Below are 24,512 nucleotides of genomic sequence, written 5' to 3'. Positions count from 1 at the left end.
CCCTTGTGACCATATCCAAACTGGACCTTTTTCTTAAAAATGCATACAAAAATTGATGATAATACGTATATGAACATATATTTCGAATAATTATTTAATGTCAGCTTGAAAACATAATAAAAGAGTAATTAGCTTACTTGAATTTACTGTGTTATATAAAGTTTTTACAAGTTAAAGAAAAATAAACAGAAAAAGCAAAACACAATTAAGAAAATACAATTTTATTAAGCATTAAATTAAAAAAAGGTTCAAACTATATCAGTGAAATTCAACTTAGTAAATATTTGAATATTAAGAGCGGAGCTTTCCAGCATATAGTGAATATCGAGCATGTTCTCGACTTTCTAAACATTCTACCCTTTCCAGTAAATCCCTTGCTTTTTTTTTCTTAAATGCAATGTCCATAAATTTGTTCTTTCTATTTCTGGCTGACAGCGTTGATGTTACTTGTTTTCTTTCCTCTGCGTGTTTTGGAACATGGGACTGCATTAATTACGTCCTCGTCATGCCCACAAGCCATTCACAAGTCGTACACCATTCACCATAGACATACACCCTTCCTCCCTTTCAACCCTTGAGTGCCACTGGTCTAATGTTGTTGATCTGCAGCGCACGTTTCGTGTTGATAGTTTTGCAATTTCAATTGAATTTTGCCCTAGCACACATGCCACTTGTTGTTGCGCATTTCAGGGGAATCGAAGCAATGCACCCATATTTTATTGGTTGACCACCAGAGGCTGACAAACTTCGCAATTAGTTGGGTAACAGTCAACTCGAACAATTCATGTTCCATTTTGTTGGCCATTTCATTACATTTCACGTTGGACTGCCCAATTAAATTGTTGTCACACTGTAATTAACCGTTAGTTGATGCATTGGACATTAACATGGCCGCATTTGGTGGTTTTTTTGAAATTAAAAATTTTACTCAGGTGTTTCAGAGCTAAGTCATTCATGAGTAAATCACTCCTCAAACAGAACCTTGGACTTCCTAAGTTGAATATTAGTACATGATAAGAAATGTCTACAATCAAATGAATTAAATTTACATCCATTGTATCTTCTCTCAAAATCCGTCAATTGAATTTCCCCTGCATCAGATCAAACTACGGAATTGAAATACGGTCACCCTAAGAGAGACAGAGAGAGAGAGAGAGAGAGCGTTTGTTTCGAAAAGAGAACGAGCAGCACAGCCGGCTAAATTCACAACTAGTTCAAGTTCAATGCAATAACAAAATACGAAACCTACCACAACAAACGAACTGCTAACAGTTTAGTTGCCTTACTGTTAAGCGCTAACAGTGTTGACATCTGTTAACGGTCGCAGTTGCTGCTGACACTGATATGTTAATTTGCACTTCGTTAACAGTCGGGCTGCTGCTACGTCAATGCCGATGTCGACTTTCCTGTGTCCATTTAGTCTGCCGCGGGAACTCTATCGAATCAGATGCGAGATCTGGAAAAGCTCTCTCAGCGAGGATCATGTTCATTCTTCTGATATAGAAATTAAACAGTATTGTGTTCGAAGAATACAACGTATTTGAGTGGAATTGTATCAAAGAAAATAAAATGTAAATTAATGATAATAATAAAGATATTCAGACAAATACAAATTGTTCAATAACTAAAATAAATAATGCCCAATCTATCTGATGAATGTTGTGAATTAGTGTTCTTAAAAAAATATTCATCCATTTATAGATTAAAAATCTAACACACAAATTGACTTATACTTAATACATTTAAAAAAAAAACAAGGTACGATTCAATGAGCAGCTGGATTTGTTTTAAACAATTTCGAAATAAAAGCAGCAAATGTAAAATTACATAAATAAAATGTACAGAGCTAAATAAAATAAATATGAATAAGCTTTTAAAACATATGTCATATAAGCAGAGCATAAATTTAAATAATGACAGTAATATTATAAATATAAATAAACATATAAAATTAAAATAACTTTTTTAAATTTTAATCAAAATTTTAATGTTACTTAAACTCTTGCTATAAAGTGTGGTTTGAAATTTATTGAAAATAATTTGTGCTTGGCTCAATCGATTTTTAAGGTTCGGTGGCTGACTGCTAATTAAAACCAAAAAGAATTTAGTATGTCAATTTGCAGCTTACATCTGGATAAATTGTTTAAATGTTATTTGTATGTGCGGGTATAACATATACATATTACTCATATATCTGTGCAACATTGCCGAGGGCGTGTAAGAGAATATACATTTGAATTTTATCTGATATATGATTTTTGTACTTATATTTTGGATACAAACAGTGCAAAAAGTAAAGCAAAAAAAATATTTCAATATCGAACTAAAATAAACAATTTTAACGCTTGAATGCAGTAAAAGTTTAATTGAATTGTTTTATATCGCAAATGCATAACTCAATCAGGCGCGGACAAGTAATAGAAAATTCAAAATTAATATGTATTTATCCAAAATATTATCAAATGTTAATCTAAGTATTACACTTAAGACATTCTCGATTAATAGTGCTTAAATAATCAAAAGAGTTTCGTTAAGTCAAAGTTCGAGGAAAACTAAGTGAAAGTGAACAAAGTTAAAAGTATTCCATGCATAAAACTCTTGTGAAATTGCGCTTTGCATGTTTAACCATGTAAAAAACTAGCTATTTCAAGTTCTTGAGGAGCAAAAGGGAGTGCATAACAAGAAATAAAGGAAATTCAGAAGCTTTAGTCAGCTTCTATGCAGGACTTTGCTGTCACAATAAAAAAAAGGAGAGTCAACTAACCTAGTCAAAAAGTGGAATCTTCAGGAGTCAAGGGACAAACGAGAAAGAAGCACACTCGACAAGTAACTTAAGCGTGTAACTGAAACCTGTCAGGAGCAACCGAAGGACTACTTCAAAAAATCACTTTACTAGGTAAGTGAATATCTTTAAATTTGAATAAAACATATAAGAATTCGGCTCAAGAGTTTTTCAATTAATTTGTACAAATTATGTTTATGAAAATGTGCTGTCATTTTGTAAACGAAACTCGTAAAGCCTAAGAGTTTTCACATCATTTTCAATTGTTAGGTAAAAATGTCATAGCTGACGATGAGCTTAAAATTATTTTCCCACAAAATTCACATTTTGTGTGATTTCCCCACAAACAAATTGCCAACACTTCACGTTCCTCTCACGTCTGCAACAACAAACAATAAATGAGGGAACCTGCGACAGGTGTAACTTCTTCTTCTTCCCCCTTCTCCTCTTCTGACTTGTGTGCGTGTTTAGATTAACAAATTTTTGATATTTGCTTAAAACACAAGCCACAGCCACGAAACAGCCGTCGGTTCATTTAAGCTTTTTGGTTTATTCCAAATCATATTTGCGGCTTTTCGCACTTGTTTACAAATCCTCCACAAAGGTGGAACAGCTCGGCACTATCTTCATTAAACGTGTTTAATTTGAAAATAAATATTTTATTTTTTAAATAAAGATAAACAAAAATAATTTAAAACATAAATGTTTCTCATACGCCTGAGTAAATCAGACTTTGGTGAAACATAACTCTAGAGAACTATATTGTTATACAATTGTAAATTTTGATTCAATATATATACCCCTTTATAAACAAAAATGAGATAAATGTAATTAAAAAGGAATTATTTAAATAGCATTTAGAAATGAAATTAAGTTGTTTTCACGAACATACAATTTCAAAATATTTCTTAAAGGATATAAAAATGTCTGTAAATGCGTTTAACATTTGCTTCCCACGTTTTGATTCCCATGAATTTCTTAGAAATGCCTTTATCTCAAATCTATTAGACACGTGGGAGTTTTGCAAGAATTTCATATTTGCAAGAATTTCATACTGTCATCCAAAGCCTCACAACATTTTGTGGATATTCGCTAAGTAGTCGTGATATAATCGGCTTTATATCAATTAATAATAGCTTTTAATGTATCATATATTTTCATAAGCAGCAACGTTAAGATAAAATTGTTCAATTGACAACTAGAAAATTCCATAGTATGCGTTAAATTTTTAAATGTGTGAAAACGTTTTACAAGGCCATAAAATTGAATGGTATATTTAAGTGCTTCTAGCCAAAGGCCACATTTCCGCCAATTTCCTGTGCAGGACGCGTAGTTTCTGATATTCTTGTTCAGACCATATCCTGCCCATTGACAGTGTTTTTTTGTGATTTAAGACTCCTTTGGATTAAACCAAATGTAGCGTACATGAAAACAATGTCAACTTGGTAGTTGTTTCATTTTTACTCTGATTAGATTCTCTTAGCATCATGATTTGCTTTTAATGAAACTCTTCATTATTCGCTTCGTACAAGAAATTGACTCATTCATTATATATTTCGCATTTTACCACACCTTTACAACTGTTGCGCATTTTCCCAATGGCACCGAAATCAAATTGCCACCGTTCCCCATCAAAGTAGGCACTTGTGTTAATTTGCTTAAGGAAAGTGCAATTAATTTACATAGCCGAGATTTTCGGTTTGCAATTAAATGGCGAATTTATCTTGGGACTACGTGGAAAGCAAAACACGGTTGAATGTTCTATCAAAAATCCACAGTGTCGCTTAGAAAATACAAACAAAGATATTAACTATATAGATAGTGCTTAGTTTTGATTCACAGTAACTAAGAATTTATTTTATTATTTTTTAAAAATGAAAAATGAAAATATAAATAAAGTAATTTGGAAAATGAAATGGTTAAATATTGTCGGGATTGGAGTTTATCAGATGCAGAATACTTTAATAAAACATGTTCTATTTCTTAGTAAGACTTGTTTTTAAGTTTTGCTTAAATATTTTGTACCTTGTTGTATTGATTTGTTCTGCAAATATATGCACAGCAAATTGAGCCAACCAGAACCGAAAACTCATCGAATCGAATCTATTGTAAATAGTTTTTGGGAACCGTTTGAGCAATAGGAAATGGAATCTGTGCCTGTTTTCGACAAGAGACTGTCTGCGTTTGAAGAATTTTTAATATTACTCTCTCTCTCTCTCTCTCCCTCTCTCTCCCTCACTATCTCTGGTACAATAGGCACTCAATGCCAAGTTCAACTATCCAGGGCCATTTTCCGACCAGAAGCAGCACTCAAAATGGTCTCAGATTCCACTAGTTGTTTCATAGTTGAGGCTAGCGATAAACATGAGAGGGGGTAATAAGATGAATTGACTGAAAATATTTTTGATACTTGAGTTGGCCATAAAGGCGAAGCAGCAGCTCAACTTAGCACTGTGTGGAGCACTCCGAATTGAGCTCGTCGTGTTTGGTATCTACACAACTCAATATGGCATTGCAGCCATAACAACGCATTTCCGTTTCCGCATTTAGTGCCGGATTTTTGTGGCAATAAATGGCTTTTGCCTCCAGTTGCTCTTCTAAATTATTCGTTGGCATATATTCACTTAGTTTCGAAAGTGTACATACTATCAATTTTTTTGTTTATAATTATATTTAATGATTTGCTTGTAAAATTAAATTGGTTAACTCTACGATTACTGTAATAGTTTTGGAACAATTTTTTTTTTAATGAGGAATTTGTTTGTTTATTCGATTAATTTACTTAATGTCAAACAAATAATTTTTTCACTAAATTGCCGAAAAAAAAGTGTTCGACAGTGTAAAATTGGTCAAGATGCATTTGTCATTAGATTCGTAATAGTTGGAATTTAAACAAATGAAAGAAGCTCCATTTGTTTTTTTGTTATACCCGTTACTTAAAAAACAAGTAAATGGGTGTATTGTGTTCGTTGGAATGTAAGTAACAGGGAGAAGAAGGCATCTCCAACCCCATAAAGTATATATGATCTCGATCAGCATCAACAACCGAGTCGATATAGTCATGTGTGTCTGTCCGTCCGTCCGACCAACCGTCTGTCCGTCTGAGTGAGCGCCTAGATCTCAGAGTTTATAAGAGATAGAGATACCAAACATTCACACACAGACTTCGAAAGCGTTGGAGCAGGTCAAGTTTTTTGAAATTTTTTGACACGCTCCCTTCCGCCCCCACAAATCGCGAAAAGCCACCACACCTACGGTTTTTAAGATAATACAGCTTTTATGGTAATTAATTAATACAGTATAGATAATACAGTTTTTATGGTAGTTAACGTTATCTATTTATATTATCTATAATATCACTTAACCGCAGCAAGATCGGACAAGAAGAACGGGAGTTATAGCTAGCCAAAGTTATTAATTCTGTTATTATTTCAATACAATCACCTTAAAGTATGCAGTACTTTTTATTAGGTCGTAATTTCTTTAATGTACTTTTATATATATCGAAATAAGTAACGGGTATCCTATGGTCGGGATCTTGTTTTTTCTGTACATTATGTTATATTGGTTTAATGGGAAAACTTTACTAAATATGTATATCAGTTCAGCAAGTGGATGCAGTCAACCCGTTGTTATGGTTTAGCCACAGAACTTTTAGCTAACAAATGTGCTAAAGTAGAATAACATTTTCATATTATTAACTTGAGGCTATTGCATATATCTGTCGTAAATTATTCGCATGGGAGAATCTTATGTATGTGCACTTATGTGTGCACACGACCCCAAGGAAAGGGTACTCCAAACTTATGCTCGTGATTTGCATATGTTTTGCATTGCAATTTGGCTTTGATGCGGACCGAATTTCGTTCCGTCTCTGTCTCACACACTCTTTTTCTCTTTCACTGTCTCTGCTTCATATCGGTCAACATACCTGAACTATAATCCATTTCAATTTCTTGAGTATTATCGCCCGAATTAAATCAGTTCACGTTTGGTGACTTTTGGCCAACTGTTTGCCTCAATTTGACCTAAAGCTGCTAACCCAACTTTTTGAGCTTCGAATGTCAACAATTTATCATATTTGCAGTTCTTCCCCTTCCTTTCCTATTTGTATAATGACCCGAATAAATATTTGTATAGTTGTTATTTCTGTGCTTCTGGTTTTCTGCCTAGTTAGGCTTTTAGTCAATGGCCAACTGTCCGAGTGTATGCTATAATTTCATGTCACTTGCATATTAATGAGTACTTGTCTGCCTCTTTTTCTATCTCTCTGTTCACAAGTATGAGTGGCAGGTTGTCTGGGCCATAGAAATCACAGTTTGTAAGCTTTTTTATGTCTATTCATTTGATTGATTTTTGACTTCCCCCCTATTATTATTTAATCTAACCTATAATTGTCTTGACCCTCTCTATGTTATTAACTTATTTCACTTTGGATATTAATATTCTCACAATTAGCCGTTTTTCCTTTTCCCTTTGGGTTTCTGCATGCATCTCCTTAAATTCGCTTAATGTTTGATTAGGTGTTTGACTGACAAATTGATATTTTATTGACTTTTTTTGTGTTTGTGTTTACTTACCAACCCAAATTTTACTTAGTATCAATTTAATCTTCGCATGCTTACCCACATGGCGTATACGTAACAAAATTAGAAAGTCAACTGTGAATGCGCTTATTATATGAATTTCCATGTTCATTATTTCTTGACAATGTCAGTATTCTTTAGCCTTGCAGAAAAGTCAATTTATTTTACCTTGAACCACTAACCATGTAAATCGTTTGTCAACATGGCCTGAACTTTTGACTTGGCCAGAAAAGCACATCCAACTTGAACTCTGAATCTGCTTGACTTCATGCAATGTTATCACGCAATTCTGTCTACAGCTTGGCAAAATGTATTTTGCGCAATGCATTTCATTAAGACCTTCTTTTATTTTTTGCGTAATTTCAAAGGCATTTGCATGTCTGGCAGTTTGGGTCTTTTAGTCTTTTAGCCCTAATTAAGTTGTAGTTGTTGGTTATCCTGCATGCAACAAGCGCAGTGCAGTCAACAGAAATTTTACCATTGTTGGTGATACAAATGTTGATTATGAAACTTGGGAAACACAGAGAAAACCGCAAAAGAAGTCAACACAACAAATTCACAGCAAAATATTAAGTTGTGGCATACAACAACAAGTTTTGGTGTAGGGGCGTGGTGGGATGGGCGGATATGGCAAATCGGTAGGGTTATCAACCACAACAAACGTCAAAGCAATTTCCGGCAGCCCAAAGTCGACAACATTACGGCGCAATTTTGTTATGTCAGAAAGTCGGCTATTGTTGCCTTTTTTATTTGGCTGAAAGCTTACCGTAGTTGGCCAAAAGACAAAAGTTTTGTGGACGGTTCTCTTTTGATGTTAAAAATAAATCGTTAAGAAACAAAGGAGCAAATTCGAAAATAAAAAACGTATTCAATAATCTTTTGATTACTTAGTAGCAAGTGTAAATTTGTTATTTACATTTATTTAATTTAAATGTATTTTCTTGCATGACATTATAAGAAGGATTGAATCACATTTTATCAATTTATGTTATCTTACTAAATAATAAATACTTTTTATACTCCACATAATAAACAGAGCATTCACAGGATACAAAGTCTTTAAATTTCTATTTCATATGAAATGTTTTTCAAAATTCAGAATCCGAAACAAAACTATATTTATGGGCCATTATTTTAATAAACCTTTTATTTATTCCATAAGTTACTTTTAAATTTCTTCAACTTAATTAAATGTTATTCGTAAAATCCTATAAGAACACGAATCCACACACAGCTATGATTTTTTATTAATTGATTTCATATTTAATTGTGCAAATTAAAGATTTCATTAGCTTCAATCCATAAAATCATACACAGGAGTGAGAAACAAATTTCTTAAATGGAGAAAGAAAAATCAATAGTCATATATGGTTTGAATATTATTTAAATTAATATTTTCTTGTAAGCTACAGAAATCTTTTCATTTCTATGGGATCAAATTGGAATAAATCATAGATGAATTGATAAGCATCAGTATCTATAAAACAATTTATACTCTCTTTTATCTGTAATGTAATTAAATAATTATTATTATTAGCAGATGAGTTGTCAGATAGTTAGTTGTTATATACTAAACTAATAAAGTAAAATGTGCTTTACAAATATTCCTTATAATATCGATTGTTCATACCTTAGAGTTGCCAAGCCAATTATCAGGTAAGGCTTCCCTCTTTAATGCTGTTAAAATCAGAAGTGTATGTTTAAGTGTCTGAGTTGTAGTTAATACCCAATGGCAGGCTTGAAAGCAAGACACACACCCACCACAAATTGGCGTTCGGGCAGCCGGAAACGGAAACTTCACACACACACACACACACACACAGACATAAGCACAGCGTTGCCTCGTGAAGGGCCAAAACCAAACTCGGTAATGGGCTAAAAGTTTGGTATCAGCTGAACATCAAACATGGCCCAAAGAATGGGCAAACTGTTATGGTAGTTTTGGTAGTTTCCGAGAAGCGATTACAGCGCACAGGTAATAACAAGAATTTATACTGACAGAATGCCTAATTGCAACAGTTTCATTGTGAAAAACAATATTTTTTAAAGAAAATGTGGGAAAATAAATGGGTAAATGAGGTTGAAAAGTGATTAACAAATTTATAGATGCTTCAATCATTTGTAATATATTTATATATTTTTACCTTAAAGACAATTTAATTTTATTTAGGTAAGTTTAGTTGAGTATTAAAGAGATCCTTTCCTCAAATTATCTTAAGCTTGATTCCTGAGCTGGTTGGCATAATTGACAGCTTAAATTTATATAGTTAATAGCTCAATCAATTGAGTTTATGACTAAGTTATTAGATAGCTTCTTGAGATGCTTTTGCCTTAATATACAATTAAGTAAATTATTCACATTGTTATGCTAGACTTACAGCTCAGTCGACTGAGTGCTCAAATTTATTAAACAATTCGAACGTAATTCGATCGTTAAACCAAATAACCTATAATGAAAGCGACAATTAGGCGTGTTATATGACTCTTGAGCAATCGAGACAGGCTTAAATTCCCGCCTTTCATATACTCACCTTATCCCTTGATTGTGTTTAACAGTCTGTCAGTGAGAAATGAAATTGCTGTTACTTTTTAATTTGATTAACTATAAATATTTACCAGCACAATCCCTCAACAGAGACTGAGATGAAAGGGACAAGTGTCCAATGCGTTCATTATATCGTGAATTTCAGCCGAAAAGCAATTTTCAGCTACATTGTGCAGAGACTTTTCCCACTTGTGACATCTCTGCAAACGTTGGCAGCTTTAATTCGATTTTTAATTAAAATCATGCATGAAACTTACAGTTGACAGACGCCAATTTTAAATTTTGTATTCGAAAAACTTTGAAATTGGTTTGGGATCAAGCACTTTTGTAATTCTCCGAGTGCTTTGTCAGACATAAAAATACGAGTATACCTGGAAGGGAAGGAACCGTGTCTCCCATACCATAAAAGAGACAAATGTTGGGCTATAAATTTCGATGCTCTTATACAAGCTCATAAATTTCGGTTAGTAAAACAAAGAAAAAAATCATCGAAAAAGTGAAAAGACAACAAAGTGGCTATCATAAACCCAGCGGGTAAATCACATTTTTCGTTGTGGCTTGAAGTCTCCGGGTGCATAAATTAAATTTAACGTTAAAATGCAAAAGACGAAGGAAATTTCATACACGAAAGAAAATCAATTTTCCCTCCAGTGAAGTTACTACTAACAGTTTAACTGAAATTCCCAAAAGATGGCGCTAAACTGATAAAGCCATGGGTGGAATATATAAATGTATATATGCATATGTATGTGTGTGTGTGTGTGTGTGTGTGTGTGTGTGTGTGTGTCTGAATGTGGCACCTGGTTAAAGGTGATGACTGCAGGATATGCCGGAGGTGATATATCTGCGGTCGCAGTAATAGTAATGGTGGATTTGACACCTTGACAAAACGAAAATCCCTGGGACGAATCTGTGCTTGACAGGTGATGACAAACAAGCAGATATACTAGCCTGATGCCCTATAGCTTGATCCTCCAGTTTGATTAAAAAATGAATTAAATGCAGGACTTTTAATTAACCCTTTTAAAAATAATTAAACGTGACAACTTGATTAAATACGTCAAACATGCTCCTCTTGTTGTCTTGTCCCTACAGGGTATACATAGATTTGTCATTCGTAAAGTGTTTGATGGTTGAAAAGAATCTAAATCTAATTGAATCGGATTCAAAAGCTATGTGGTTTTGTGGCTTACTAAATGTCAGCTCAAATGGAGTGTGAAAACTTGACAACACTGAAGGGTTAACGTTGGTATCTCTGCTTGTCCCTGTGTCGGAAAATCCTTGAATGCTGCCAATGCTCAGACATTGCATGCTTGTCAATCAAACTTGTTCTTATCGTTGGGGCAACAGTCATATCTTCATCGGTCTCATCACAGTTTTATCGCATATATGCGAGACTTTGTCTTTGTGCAAATTGTTTGGCATTAATGTGCGGCCATTGCAATTGATTTGATTAGCGCCAAGGACTCGACAACACGTCCTCTAGTCCTTGAATTCTACTGGCAACGACTTTGTTACGGGTTTTATGGATTTCGTCTCAACTCGTCTCGTCAAAGTTCGTGCAAAGTTGCAGACGTCGATTAATGAATGAACAACACAGCTCAGTACTGTTTGATTAATTTGTTAGCGAATACTCGCAAAACTTATTCCATCTGGTCATCATTGTGATCATAATTATATTGTAATATTTTTGCAGCCGCTGAACGAAACCAAAGCCAAAACCCAAACCAAACCCAGGACGAGGACCTGAACCAGAAACTTGAGCCTGATAAATGGCCCTCGACAGTATTCAAGGTCCGACGGTCATTGCTTGTGCCTAATTAATGAGCATCATATTTCATTCAATGGCTAACACGCCTATTAATATGCTAGACAATAGTTTTATCCTTCTTATTGTGTTATGGCCAAGGGCAGACGTTGTGAACAGCATCACTTGAGTACTACATGCCGAAGAGGATGTTAAATGTCGTGTGTTTCGTGTATTTTCTTTATTCAGAAATTTCTTATGTACATATTTACATGTTACTTATTTACTGCATATTGAGTTATTGCTGTAACTTTGATTAGGTCTGAGCCAGGGAATCAAACCGAAACAAATATAGGTTACGGTTTCGATTTGGTTCGTCCCGAAATGACTATTTCGAAATAGGTTCTATTTCAGTTTTTTGCTTTTGGTTTCGGTATCAGTACCGGTACGTTACGGTACACCAAATAAATTTTGAATCATTTTAAAATGACAGCCACTTTACTAGTCCAAATTTATGTTAAATTTCACATAATTTTTTACAAAAAAATTAAACGTCTCAGAATCAAGAAAAAAGTATTGTTTTATACTATTTTTTATAAGGAGTTGATTAAAAATGAAAACTTGAGATTTAAAATTTTGAATTTTCGAAAGTTTAAAGGGGGGACCCTTAGCACCGAAATAAATATCTAGTAGAATCTAGAGGAAATTTTTTTTAAGAATTTAATAAAATTTGAATGCAGAATGAATAAAGATGCCAAATAAAGACCAAAATGACATTCCACTTGAAAATCGGTTCAGTTTTGATCAAGTAATGACAGTTTGAAGTTTGTCAGACTTCGGATTTAACCACTTTACAAGTCAAAATTTTTAGCCGATTCTTCATGATATTTTACAAAAAAATTAAAGGTTTAAGAATCAAGTTTAAAGTGTTGTTATATATTAATTACGATATAAGGAGTTGATTAAAAGTGAAGACTAGAAATTAAAAATTTTGAATTTTCGAAATTTCAAAGGGGGACCCTTACCATCAAAATCGAATCTTGGTCGAAAATAATTAAATTCTACATGAACAAAAATTGAATACAGTAAGAATTTAGAGGCCGAATCTTGATCAAAGTGATATTCCGTTTTAAAATCTGTTCAGTTTTAATCAAGTTATGACAGTTTGAAGTTGGACAATTCTTGACAGAGAATTTTCATTCGGTTACGTTTTCAGATCCGGTACTAAAAATGAAACGGATACTTTCGGTTAACGGTTTCGGTACCGGTTCCGGTGTTATTCCCTGGTCTGAACTAACATAGGTTATTCGGACTAATCCATGAATACGTTTGATCCCTTTGAAATTTTACTTAAATATTTAGAACTGTGATGTACAGCAATTTCTATTTAAGGACCAATATACTTTCTAAGTAACTTTCAAGAGGTTTTGATATAAATTTGGGTTTGGCGTTGAATGACTAGAAATTAATGTTGTCTTTAAAAATAATTCTATAATAAAATTTATCGTGACTATGAAAAAGCGGAGCGAAGAAATTTACTTACTTCTGTTATTATTTTATTAGTAATACTTTAACATTTTTAAAATGAATTTAAATAAATTGGACATAAGGCTTAGCGTTGGAAATTATGCTAGAGGTTTTAAAAACTACCTAGAATCGTTCACATGCAGTAAATAAAAAGTTGAGATATCCAGCAAATTCTGATTTGGTTGAGAAAACTTTCTCGCCATTTTTGACCAATACATTAGTAAGTTATGGTCATTTATGGCCATTTTGTTCTGCACAGCTTACTCTCCCGTTCCACTTTACACCAAAGAGAATAAATGTGTGTGCATGACTAAAAGTAGAAAGTGTGAATTTCGAATGCATCTGCAAAGTATTTGTGTGCTGGCTCATTTTTTGATACACATATGTAATGGTGAAAGGCAAAGCAAGATTTATATCGAGGGTCATGGCTTGAGGTCATATGCGATCGACCCGACCCGTTGCCCATTTTAATTATCCAGTGTTGAGCTGCTGGGGGCAATGTCACGACACTCACTCACACACACACACACTCACACACACTCACACTCGCTCACTCACTTAAAAGGCTGAGATTGTATCCCCATCCCAATGGAATTCTTCTGTCCTGACAATTGCTGACACTTTCCTTGTCCTTTTGTTTACGCAAATAGCAGAAAGTGGCAGATGTCTAGCGCTTTTCTTTGTTATCGTTGCTGTCTCAGTTTTGTGGTCTTTGAAAATTTACCATCCCATTGCAATTAAATTGCTGTGGTCTAAAGCAACTTGACGACGCGTTCATGTCCTGTTAAAAGACTTCCAGACAAGCTTTACAAATATTTACAGTCCTTGTTATCATCAATTAAAATGTTAATGAATGTAGCAGGATAATAAGATTAAAGACCTGTTGGCTCTCCTTTAAATTCACACCATTTCTTACCAAATCCAATATTAATATTTCTAATGTGTCTTGTTCTTATTTTGTACTCTATACATAAGGTTATCCATTATCCTGAACTCGACATATGTGTAAAAATAATTTTTTTTTTCCTTATTTTATATTCATCCGCATGGTATTATTTATTTATAATTATGAAGAGTGTCACATACAAACGATTGTTATTAAGCCAATGTTAATTTTTAGGGCTTTCTACATTTTCCTCTTTTTACTTTTAATGTTCTGCTGTTTGAAAGCCACTTGCCTGTCAAATCCAAAAAAAAGTTATTTTAATAAAAATTTCTCAACTCAGGAGTTCCGTGAATTTTTGGGGGCGACTGCGGCATAAAAGCGTCGAAACTTTATGTAATTCCCAGCAGGATATTTCGCCAGAGTTAAAATGGGAAAGGGTGTAATATAAAATTAAAGTGAACAGTAAATTTCATAGAAACTTAACAAAAATTGTCGACTAAGACGTTTGACAAATGCCGTTTGGTATTTGAGCCATATAAATTGCAATTGGCCCCATAAATATGCAACACGAGCAGTGGCTCCGACTTCGACACTTATGCCGTTGGCATTTGCAATGCCAATGCACAAATTGGGCTAACGATGGTGGAACCGCTTGTCAATTTGCTGGCCAAGTTCTCTGGCTAAATTGGCATCCAACTGCACTCGCATTTGCCCTCGTATTTGCACTTGTATTCGCACTCGTATTCGCACTTTTATTCAGACTCGCAACCCATTGTTGCTGCAGACAAACAGTTTTTTTTTGTGGCATATTTTTTGTCATCGAACTTTTATTAGAGAAAAAATCATCGTTTTGAGAAGTATTTAAAAGCCTTGGGAGAGTCCTTCGATATTATTTGAGGATTTTGCTTGAAAAACTTTAATCTGATAATTCAATTGCCAGCAAATGCCAATGAGCCTTAACAATAATAAATATGCTTAATAAGAAATACCACAGAATTATCCAGACAATCATTAAGAATATTTTTAGTTGGATTATTATAGTCATTCCAATTTTAACAAAATTAAGTAAACTCACTTATTATTTGCTTTGAACACAAAAAAAAATTGGAATTGGAGCATTATTATAAAATGTTTTCTATTTTTAATTCAGTTATCAAGGTTAACATGAACAAATATAAAAACCACATATACAATCAATATTGTTTTAAATAAATTATTAGCTAACTTTTAAAATCTACATTTATTAAGAACACTTGGAATTTCAATAGCCTTAGGAACCCCTCCAGAATGTTTTACTTCCAGCGAGACAGAATGATATTTGAAAAATATTATATACCTTGACGTATGCTAATTTTAGAAAACTTTTTAATCGATTTTCAGCTTTAACGATTTTTCTAAAAATTGTGTACCTATTTGACTGTAAACATAAAACATAAAATTGAAGAGAGCCCCGAGTAGAGTGACAGATTTTGTTTTGTTCCTGTATTTTTTATAAAACTCATTTGAATAAAATGCATATGAGGATGGTTGACTGCCAGCAATCGGATTTCATTTTGGTTGGTAGCCAAAAAAACGCCAACATAAATCATAGTTTTCAGGAAGGACTCCAATCCACAGACCCCGCCCAAAGCCCACAGCCAAAGTCCACTTTTACTTCACATGTCAAGTCACTTTTTTTTTTTTTTTTTTTTTGCAGCAGATTTTACATGGTACGGGCACACTGAACACTCAATTACCACTTAATGTCCTTACTTCAGCACAATTTACGCAAACATGGCGAACGGCAAGATACATTTGAGGGCTGTTGAAGGGGATCTGGGGTAACTGAGGAAACTCGGGGAAATGGGGGCAACTGGGTGCAACAACTACCAAACACATTGCACAATTTGTAATGACTTGTTTTTTGTTGACCGACGAGATGGCACAAGAAAATTGCACAAGTTGTTGCAGTTTTTCAGTTGCCGTTTTGCGTGATTTTTGTGCATTAAAAGTCAACGAAATTACAGTGAAGACAAGTATAAATTTTTATGAAATTGAATTGAAAAATTAACTTGCAAAACGTTATAGTTTGAGCTTAATCATTTAAAATATGATAACAAAAATTGATTAATATTTTAAACATTTTTATTAATATATTGAAGCTCTCTAAGTAAATGACAATCTATACTATAGATTCTATAGTATGGAGAGTTTACTGTACACACAGCAAATGCCTTTAATTTAAATTCAAGCTTGTTGTCAGTATACAATGAAAATATGTGTGAGTTCCTTTTCAGTTACAACTCCCATTAAAAATTGTCTTCTTTAGTGACTCTAATTAATCCTATCGCTTTAAAGTTCTTTCAGAGACTGACATGATTTATGTTATGTATACATTTCAGACTCTTGGGAGACAGTCAACCGGAGATAAAACCAATTCCAAGTTGAAGCAAGTTTTCATTGCACTTGCAGCTGGCTTTTAATTATATCAAAATCAGCCAAATCACTTTGGTTCTTGAAGTCTGACAACGTCACTTTCAAGTTGCCAAGAAGCTTTGTTGCCAGGATTCCCCTCATTACCCCTTCCCCGCTCTTCACTGAATTACCTCACAGTCAGTTAGTCAATGCCTAGTGCCACTTGGCTCATTAAAGCGCCAGACAATTTCCGCTGCGGAAGTTGTTGCCATAGACAAACTATTTAATTTAGCTAGGTGCTTGAAATGCAGCTTAGTTTGAGCTGTCAGTGGCATCGCCAGGGCATCGTGATTACTCGCATCCTGCCACTCCGAATTAGTCGTAGACTTGAAGGCTTGTCGCTTGCTTCTGTCGGATGAAAACTTGCGTAGGGAGAACTTTGAAATGTCTCAGGGAATTAGTTGAAGGTGTGCATAAAATGTATCTCTTACTTTGGTAAGCCTTTTAGCCAGCATGCATATGTGTTTTGCATTTACAGCCATAGCAAAAACAATCACTGAAACGACAATGGCTGTTAAACTTCAGACACACATAAGCTAACAATTTGCGGAAAACATCCATTTGACATTTCAACTAATTGTAATGCTCAGTAAGATACAAAAACAAGCACGCACAGATACAGACACGGAAATACATTCAACTAGGTGTGTAGAATGTGAAACAATTGCGCAGACATCAACAAATGGAGAGCATCAACAGAACAATCGAAAGTAAGTTTTAAAGTTGCTCAACTAGGAGATACTCATTCAAAAAATTTCGTTTAAATTATTTTGTTTTTACTCAAATAAATGGTCTGTAAATTTAACGATACTTGACAGACTTTATTATAGTTATTTTTTGCAGTTTGTTAACTTAAGTGCTGATTTTGTTTATTGACAGATGTCTTTCTATATTTTTAAAACACTAATTATTAAATCAACGTCTAAAAAAACGATAAAAATTTAAAACATTGCGGATCTATAATAAATATATAATAAATTTAATACTGTAGTGAAAATATTAAGGTTTTGAAAATGGCTTTTATCAGCAATATAAAATGTAACTTAAAACTTAAATTTAAACATGTTTATTAAATCTTTAAATGCTAATTATTGTAATAGTATAAAATAAAAAAAAGATTCAAGCTACAATTTAAAAGATAAGGAAAATTTTAACTAAATGTATTACTTGAAACTTATTACATCAGCTATGAATATGGAATATATAGAGTTTATATTTAATTTTATTATCCTACATTCTAATGCTATAAGTATCTTATTATAAATGAATGTACTAGAATATTATGGAGCATCTGATGGAAAACAAGACATTTAAAAAAATACTTCCGTAATTGTGAAAAGTTAATTATTAGTATTGTCATCAATAAACTTGTTATTCAATTAAATTCTCCGCAACCAAATAGCTGAACACTTCTTTAATATGTTATGAAATTCAAGGTTTTTCGGTTGCCGCTTTTTATTTATAACACACACATTTCGCAATGTTTTTGCACATTTCAGAATGCAGCTCGACAATTTGCATTTGCATGTGAATGGTGTAAAATCGCAATTAAATAGTAAATTGGCAGCCATTGCATGTAAAGTTTTTTTTTTGTACAACTGTTAGACAAGGGCAGAGATATTCAAAAAGTTCACACAGAATGAACAAAATATGTTTTCAGACTGCAATATTTTTACAAAGTATTCCAATTTGTAAAATATTTAAAATAAATAAATTTAAGATAGATACAAAAAATTGATATATTTATTTGTTTTTTTGTTCCTCAATTTTCCAAATAATGTTCAAGTGCAATTGCCATAGAAAGTGTCAGAAGTAAAATCCATGCATCATTAAATTCAGTGCAGTTCAATAACAGGTTGCAAGTTGGAAGTTGAAAGTCGCTAGTTTCAAGGTGTAGGGTGAAAATGGCATGATGACTGCCACCTGGTGGCAAACTAATCCCGACATCTGCCACTGTCAACTGCAATCGTGACTCTTTCACAAGCTCAAACAACTTGTGAAATGAAAGAGTTGGACTCATAGCTGGGCCAAAGTTATGTAGGGCTTTTGTTGCTACCTTTCCTCAGCGTCTGTGTTTGACATAAGTTGACAATTTTGTTTAGTGCAGGAAGATTTCAGCTAAGTCTCCAGGCAAACATTGATGTGATAACTGCAGCTATTTGGCATTTTCATGTTTATCGAATGACGTTGTCATGCTTCAACCAGCACATTGTAATTCTCATCTTTGGTACGATTCAACAGAGCATTGAGTCAAACAAAAGACCACTGGAGTTTGCATTGCCTGCATCACATATTATTCAATTCAAGACGTGCTATCATTAGTACTCGGCAGAGCACGAATAACATACTCAATCTTTATTTAAGAGTGGGTGTTTATCTAGAAGACGTTTCGAATGGATTGCAAATTGTATTCAAAGATACAAAGCTGTCAGATTACAGAAAAGGTCAAATATTAAGAATTTTGCCTTAAGACTGTGACTATTTTGCAAATATTATTTAAAAATTGAGAAAAAACTTAGATTGCACCATCCCTTTATTTAATTTATGTTCATGTCCTTTTTGAAAATTTCTCTGAAAGTTTTTTTTATCGTTAAAATAGTTATTTCAGGCAATATTCTAGTGTCTTCACTTCTAGATTGCAACAATCTCTATGATTTCTCTGGTTATCTCAGAGTTTATCATATTTGTTTGCTAAGATTTCATCTCTTATTATTTTCCGCTACTCAGAATTCGAACTATTACGATCATATCCACAATGTCAGTAGATGCCTTTTAGTCTTTTAAATAAATTTAATTAATTAATTTTTGTTTATTTTTTTGCTTGCCATAATTATTCAATAATACGATTCCATCATGCTAGTTCAAAGTTTGTTGACCCAACTTTTAAAACAATTACTAATCCTACCCCAATTGAATTTCTGGCAATATGAGTTTTTTTAATGGCGCCGAAGTAATAATGTTGTTGGCCGCTTTCTACTTGACCGGCCTCATTAATTATAATTTCAGGCAATTAAGTGTTACCTGTAATGTCAGTTCTTTCTGCTTGACCCACATCCTTGGACTAACTGACTGACCGAGCTTTCCACAGACAGGGGATTTGGAGACTTTTAGCGGCATTGCAATGGAACTCTTGAAATTGCCGACAATGGTCGTGACTGAGAAAACTTTGTTTTTCACGCTTCATTCTGTATTTGATTGCCACTTGGGGCTATTGTTTTATGCTTGTGCTTTCCATTTGCTTGTTGTTTTTCCAGTCTTTCATTTGCTATTTCATATTTCCGACTTTAATTGTGCACGGCAAATAAAAACTTTCAATGACATTTATGATTATTTATTAAAGTTTTTCAAAGAACTCCTTGAATTTTCCCTCGGAGCTTAGTGATTTTCCTTGTTGGAAGAGGATAATAAATGAAAATAGACTGTTAACTTGAGTAACTTTGACTTTTCTTCCTAAGATAATCTAATTTTAATGTTAATAATTTAAATAATAAATAATTTTAATTATTTGACATATCAAATACAACACGTTTCCTCATATTATTCTGGCTTACAAATGTATTTGAAATATTCAGTTTAAATATAAATATAACTTAAATTTTTTATGGACTTGGATACTGGTAATATTTGAACCATTTGGCAGAAAATTTGTAGTTATTAATGTGCGACACGTTTTGTTGCTCATTATGCGAGTGCATCATCTGCAGGATCTTCGTTCGATTCCGCCGCATTGTCATCACTTTGGCTTCCTGAACGATGCTTTGATTATTTGCCACTTCAATGTTTGTCCCCGTCTGTGTACAAGTACGTGCTCTAATTAATAAGGACTCGTGTACTTTTCCACTCGTAAATGAACACGAATTCAAACACACACTCGCACACACTCACACACACTAAAACACACAGCAAATAGCTATCAAGTAATTAAAGTGCTGTTGAATCGTCATGCATATCAAACACGCACGACTTTCTGCTGTATAATATGTATGTGCAATGTACAATGCAAATATTATACTTCGGAAATGGTGGGGGAACATATTTAAATGCCAACATCAAAAATTAGCAAACAACACTCACAAAATGTCACAAAAACATTTTCACAGTTGGATTTTAGTTTTAATAGCCATTGCTAAAAGTGTACAAATAGTCATAATTTGTTGTTTAAGTGTTTCATATACAGGGTTCGCTGCTTGTGGACTTTTTGACAAAGAGAATGCTTATTATGTGATTTAATCTCAAAAACCGTGTTGATCTGACAGATTGTTAACATTAAATTTAGTCGGATTAGATTATCAATTTATATACACATTTTGCTAGAAAATTCGCAAAACTGTGGAGATCATAGGAAAATTTATATTACAAAAATATGTGTGTATAATATTATATAAATATAAAGTTAATCTAAACCGTTGGGATGATCTCTATTAGCAGTAATAAGATCTAAAATTAATTATTTATATTATAATTTGACTTTACATTTCCCCACTAAATAAAATAAAAATTTGTGTGAGCATATATTAACATATATTTACATATATTTAAACTGCAAAACTTCGTATACGTAATTTGAGTTTACAATTAACTACGAACAAGGAGAAACACTAATTCATAGTGGCTTCAGTAAATTTTAATTACAGTTAAGTGCTCTACGGTTTCCGTGGTTTCCTCTGGCAACTGATTATCACTAACTATTATGCAGCTCGTTGTGTTCATATCTGTATCTCTCCATCCTTCATGCACTTAATATTCATCTCTCTTATTCTCTGTCTCATTTTGTGTTTTGTTGCAGTTGCAGCGCATTATCACAACTATGAGCGCCCGAATCCTGCAATGGACGTCATCATCCTGGCAACGACAACAACGACAACAACAACAACAACGACAACGTCAGCAGCGACGGCAATGGCGGCGCCGTCGACAGGAAACGGAAGCAGCGCAGAGACGAGAACATAAACAACTGCTTCAAAATGGCAGTACAAACATATCAGCAGCTTATGATGATGATAACGATGATGATGAGAATGAAAACGAGCCACATAATCAAAGCAGTCTAAACAACAATAACATCAGCAGAAGCTTGTTTTCAACAACATCAAGTTATAGCATTTCCGGCTTATGCGAGTGGAAGCAACAGCAACAACCGCAACAACAGCGAAAACAACATCAAGAAAAGGCTGTAGAATCCACAGCTTACACACACACCCGCAGATTTCCGTTACTCTTGCCACTTCCGATGCCCCTCTCAATACTGCTCCTTCTATTAGTAGACTGCTCTTTGGCCAGGACTGGAAATTACTCCTTCCGTGCAGTCAATTTAAGCGACTCGGAAGTCGGACTGCTATTTAATGAGTCAAGCACCGCTGCAGTTGCACCACCAACCACCGCCGTGACGGTCAGTCAGGACAGCAGCAAAGAACTGGCCGTGGATGATGATGACGGAGATAACACCAGTGAATATATCTTTGATCGCACCGATGTCCGCATTATATTTATTACGCTCTATTCCATTGTCTTCTGCTGCTGTTTTTTTGGTGAGTACAAAAGATTAAGGAAATAGAATTATCATCAATATAGAGAGTGTACCCAACTGGTCGAGACTTAGCTTTTAAATAAATCAATGTTGACTGCAGCATTTCACAAGTTTGTCCAACTTTTCGTCTAATTCCTTTTCTTCTCGGGACACGGCTATAAACACTGCCTGCTATAAATTCCAGCTCCTGTGCATCTATTTTGTTTGCTCCATATTGGGAAATTGGTCATCACATGTCCTTTCATTGATCCTGGTCCCTTGTTTCTTGTTTTTGTCAAGAACTGCCTTTTGTTCTTCTTGGTGTCTCTGTTAACTGCCGACTTGCCAATTACTCAAAGCCTTATTCCTTTTCATAAAAAATGGCAACAGTTACGGATAGAAGGCACTCTTGTGGCTTGACCGTTTGACCGACTTTCAGCTTTTTCAGCTTACAAGCTTTGCGGTTTTGTTCAGGGTTCTTAACTCTAAAGCTGTTCATGTGCGGCTTTTGTGGCCTGAAAACCTGTTGGCTGACTGCAATTCAGTTTACTTTTCCCAATAAGGAAAACAAATCTCTTTACTATTATTTCCTTCAACATTGTCACTCTACATTACTGAGTCTGATTATAAAAGGGGCATCTAAAAGAAATTTATCCGAGTAAGAATTTAAGCTAAATTTAAATTATATGTAATTTACTTTAAAATTGAGTTTTTCTCTTTTTCTATTGAAATTGAGTTTTTCTCTTTTTCTATTATTTTCTGAAACAATTGAAGATTCCAAGTCAACTACTGAACATTTATATTTTATTAAAAAGAATGCTCCTTAAAGGATCTTAATATTTAATAACGAGTACCTCATACATAAATGGTTGCAGCTGCGTCGCAGTGGGGCAGCAATTAGTGGCACAAGGAAACACCCACACACGTACACAGACAAACACAAACACACACCGAGACACATGGGAAAGCTTATCCGCCTCCTAATGCTAAACGGCAAAAGCTAAAGGGCAATAAGGGACAGCAAAACAAACTGCGAACGTGACTGCAACTTGCAAATTTTATAGATTAGTGTTTTACATGTTGGCCAATATCAACAGTCCAGTTGGCCATTTTGCATTCTTGACTAAACGTATATCTGTCTTGAAGAAAGTGCGTTCTTGTTAGTTGCTTACACATTGCAATTTTATGTCTGCTTGGGAAGTTTTGTAATGTTTTGTGGCGCAGTTGTCAATGTCTGAAATGCTCCCCAAAAATGAATAGTTGATTTTAGCAGCCATTTGGCAAAACATAATATTTGTTGAAATAAAATAGAGCATGTCAAATTAAAGTGTCTGAAATTAAGTATAGATAAAGCAAATGCCTAATGACTAATTGATTTACATGACTGCCACATGGGGCGTATACGCGATGCGTGTGAAAACCAAAGTTCAAGGTCATTAAAGACAGTTAAATTACCAAATTATTTAATTGTGAGTTAGCTTGAGTTCAATAGGACAGAATATAACAGTGTTCCCTTTACTATTGAAAAGTTTTCTAGTAAATTGCTTGAACTTCAATTACAGAACGCTTAAACAACCGCACATAGCGTCAGTTAAAAAGACACTCACACATGTCAAGCTGTCAGCTAACACGTATGTCTATCACGCAAATATATTTCACCGCAACCATCCACATTTGGCCACCAATTGTGGTCCAAAGCGTTGCAGTCCTGGCTGCTGCAAAGTTAACTAAGGAAAATTGCGTCAGTTTGCCAGCATTTTAAGCTCTTTTTAAGCTCATTTTATTTAACATTTATTTAGGTGTTAAATTACATTGGAGACACGTGCTGTTTACTACCAAAATAAATTATTTATAATAATATAAATTATTATTCTCTTTTTCACTACCGCATGCTCTTGGTATACATTGCGGTCAGTCAGGCTCAAAAATAAATTATAATGTAAATTTCAAACGATTTATAACTACAAGCTTTGGACCCAAAATTAATTAGAGCTCGGTCAAAAAGTGCATTATGTGCTTTGCCACATCTTTTGGGCACATGAGACAAAATAATGTGTATTATTTATTTTCGTTTCCTTCCACAAATATGTTATTAAAATTATTATTTGTTGCTTCGCGCATATTTCATGCGAAACTTTTTTAATTACTTTAAACAGGCGAAGCGAACAATTGCAAACTCGCAGTGAACAAAAGCAAAGTGGAACAAATTGGAAATGTGTTGCAAGGCTGAGAGTCCTCTCAAAGAGTCATCTGTAGAAAAGAAGATGAAACGTCCTCCTGCTTGTTACATATGTTGGGACAACTTTTTTGTTTGTTCTTCTGTCATTCGTTAAGCCATACATATGTATCCATTTAAGTATTTAAAATTTGTGAAAATGCCTTAATAAATCTGGAATACAGTTATGTCCGTCTGTCTTGTTTTAACCACAATCTACTTTTGGGTCAAAACAAATTGGACTTGTGTCCCTTTTTCTGCTAG

The 24,512-nt window shown here is 34.0% G+C and overlaps 1 protein-coding gene across 2 annotated transcripts in view; it reads left to right on the top strand.

Moving 5' to 3' along the window:
- Window positions 1-1,424: 1,424 nt before the first annotated feature.
- The window catches only part of LOC117782037 (trissin receptor), a 35,891-nt gene continuing 12,803 nt past the window's right edge, over window positions 1,425-24,512 (top strand). Inside the window, exons 1-3 of one of the 2 annotated variants that reach the window (XM_034618949.1) lie at window positions 1,425-1,571; window positions 2,476-2,896; window positions 21,314-22,055. In XM_034618949.1, coding sequence (XP_034474840.1) covers window positions 21,335-22,055 — 721 coding nt within the window. In that variant the 5' untranslated portion in view covers window positions 1,425-1,571; window positions 2,476-2,896; window positions 21,314-21,334. Of the gene's footprint in view, window positions 1,572-2,311; window positions 2,897-21,313; window positions 22,056-24,512 lie in introns of those variants that run through there. The other variant, XM_034618950.1, reaches the window with a different exon arrangement.

The sequence above is a fragment of the Drosophila innubila genome (assembly GCF_004354385.1).
Source record: "Drosophila innubila isolate TH190305 chromosome 2L unlocalized genomic scaffold, UK_Dinn_1.0 4_B_2L, whole genome shotgun sequence".
Lineage (NCBI taxonomy): Eukaryota > Metazoa > Arthropoda > Insecta > Diptera > Drosophilidae > Drosophila > Drosophila innubila.
This window is presented reverse-complemented; position numbering and strand designations above follow the sequence as displayed.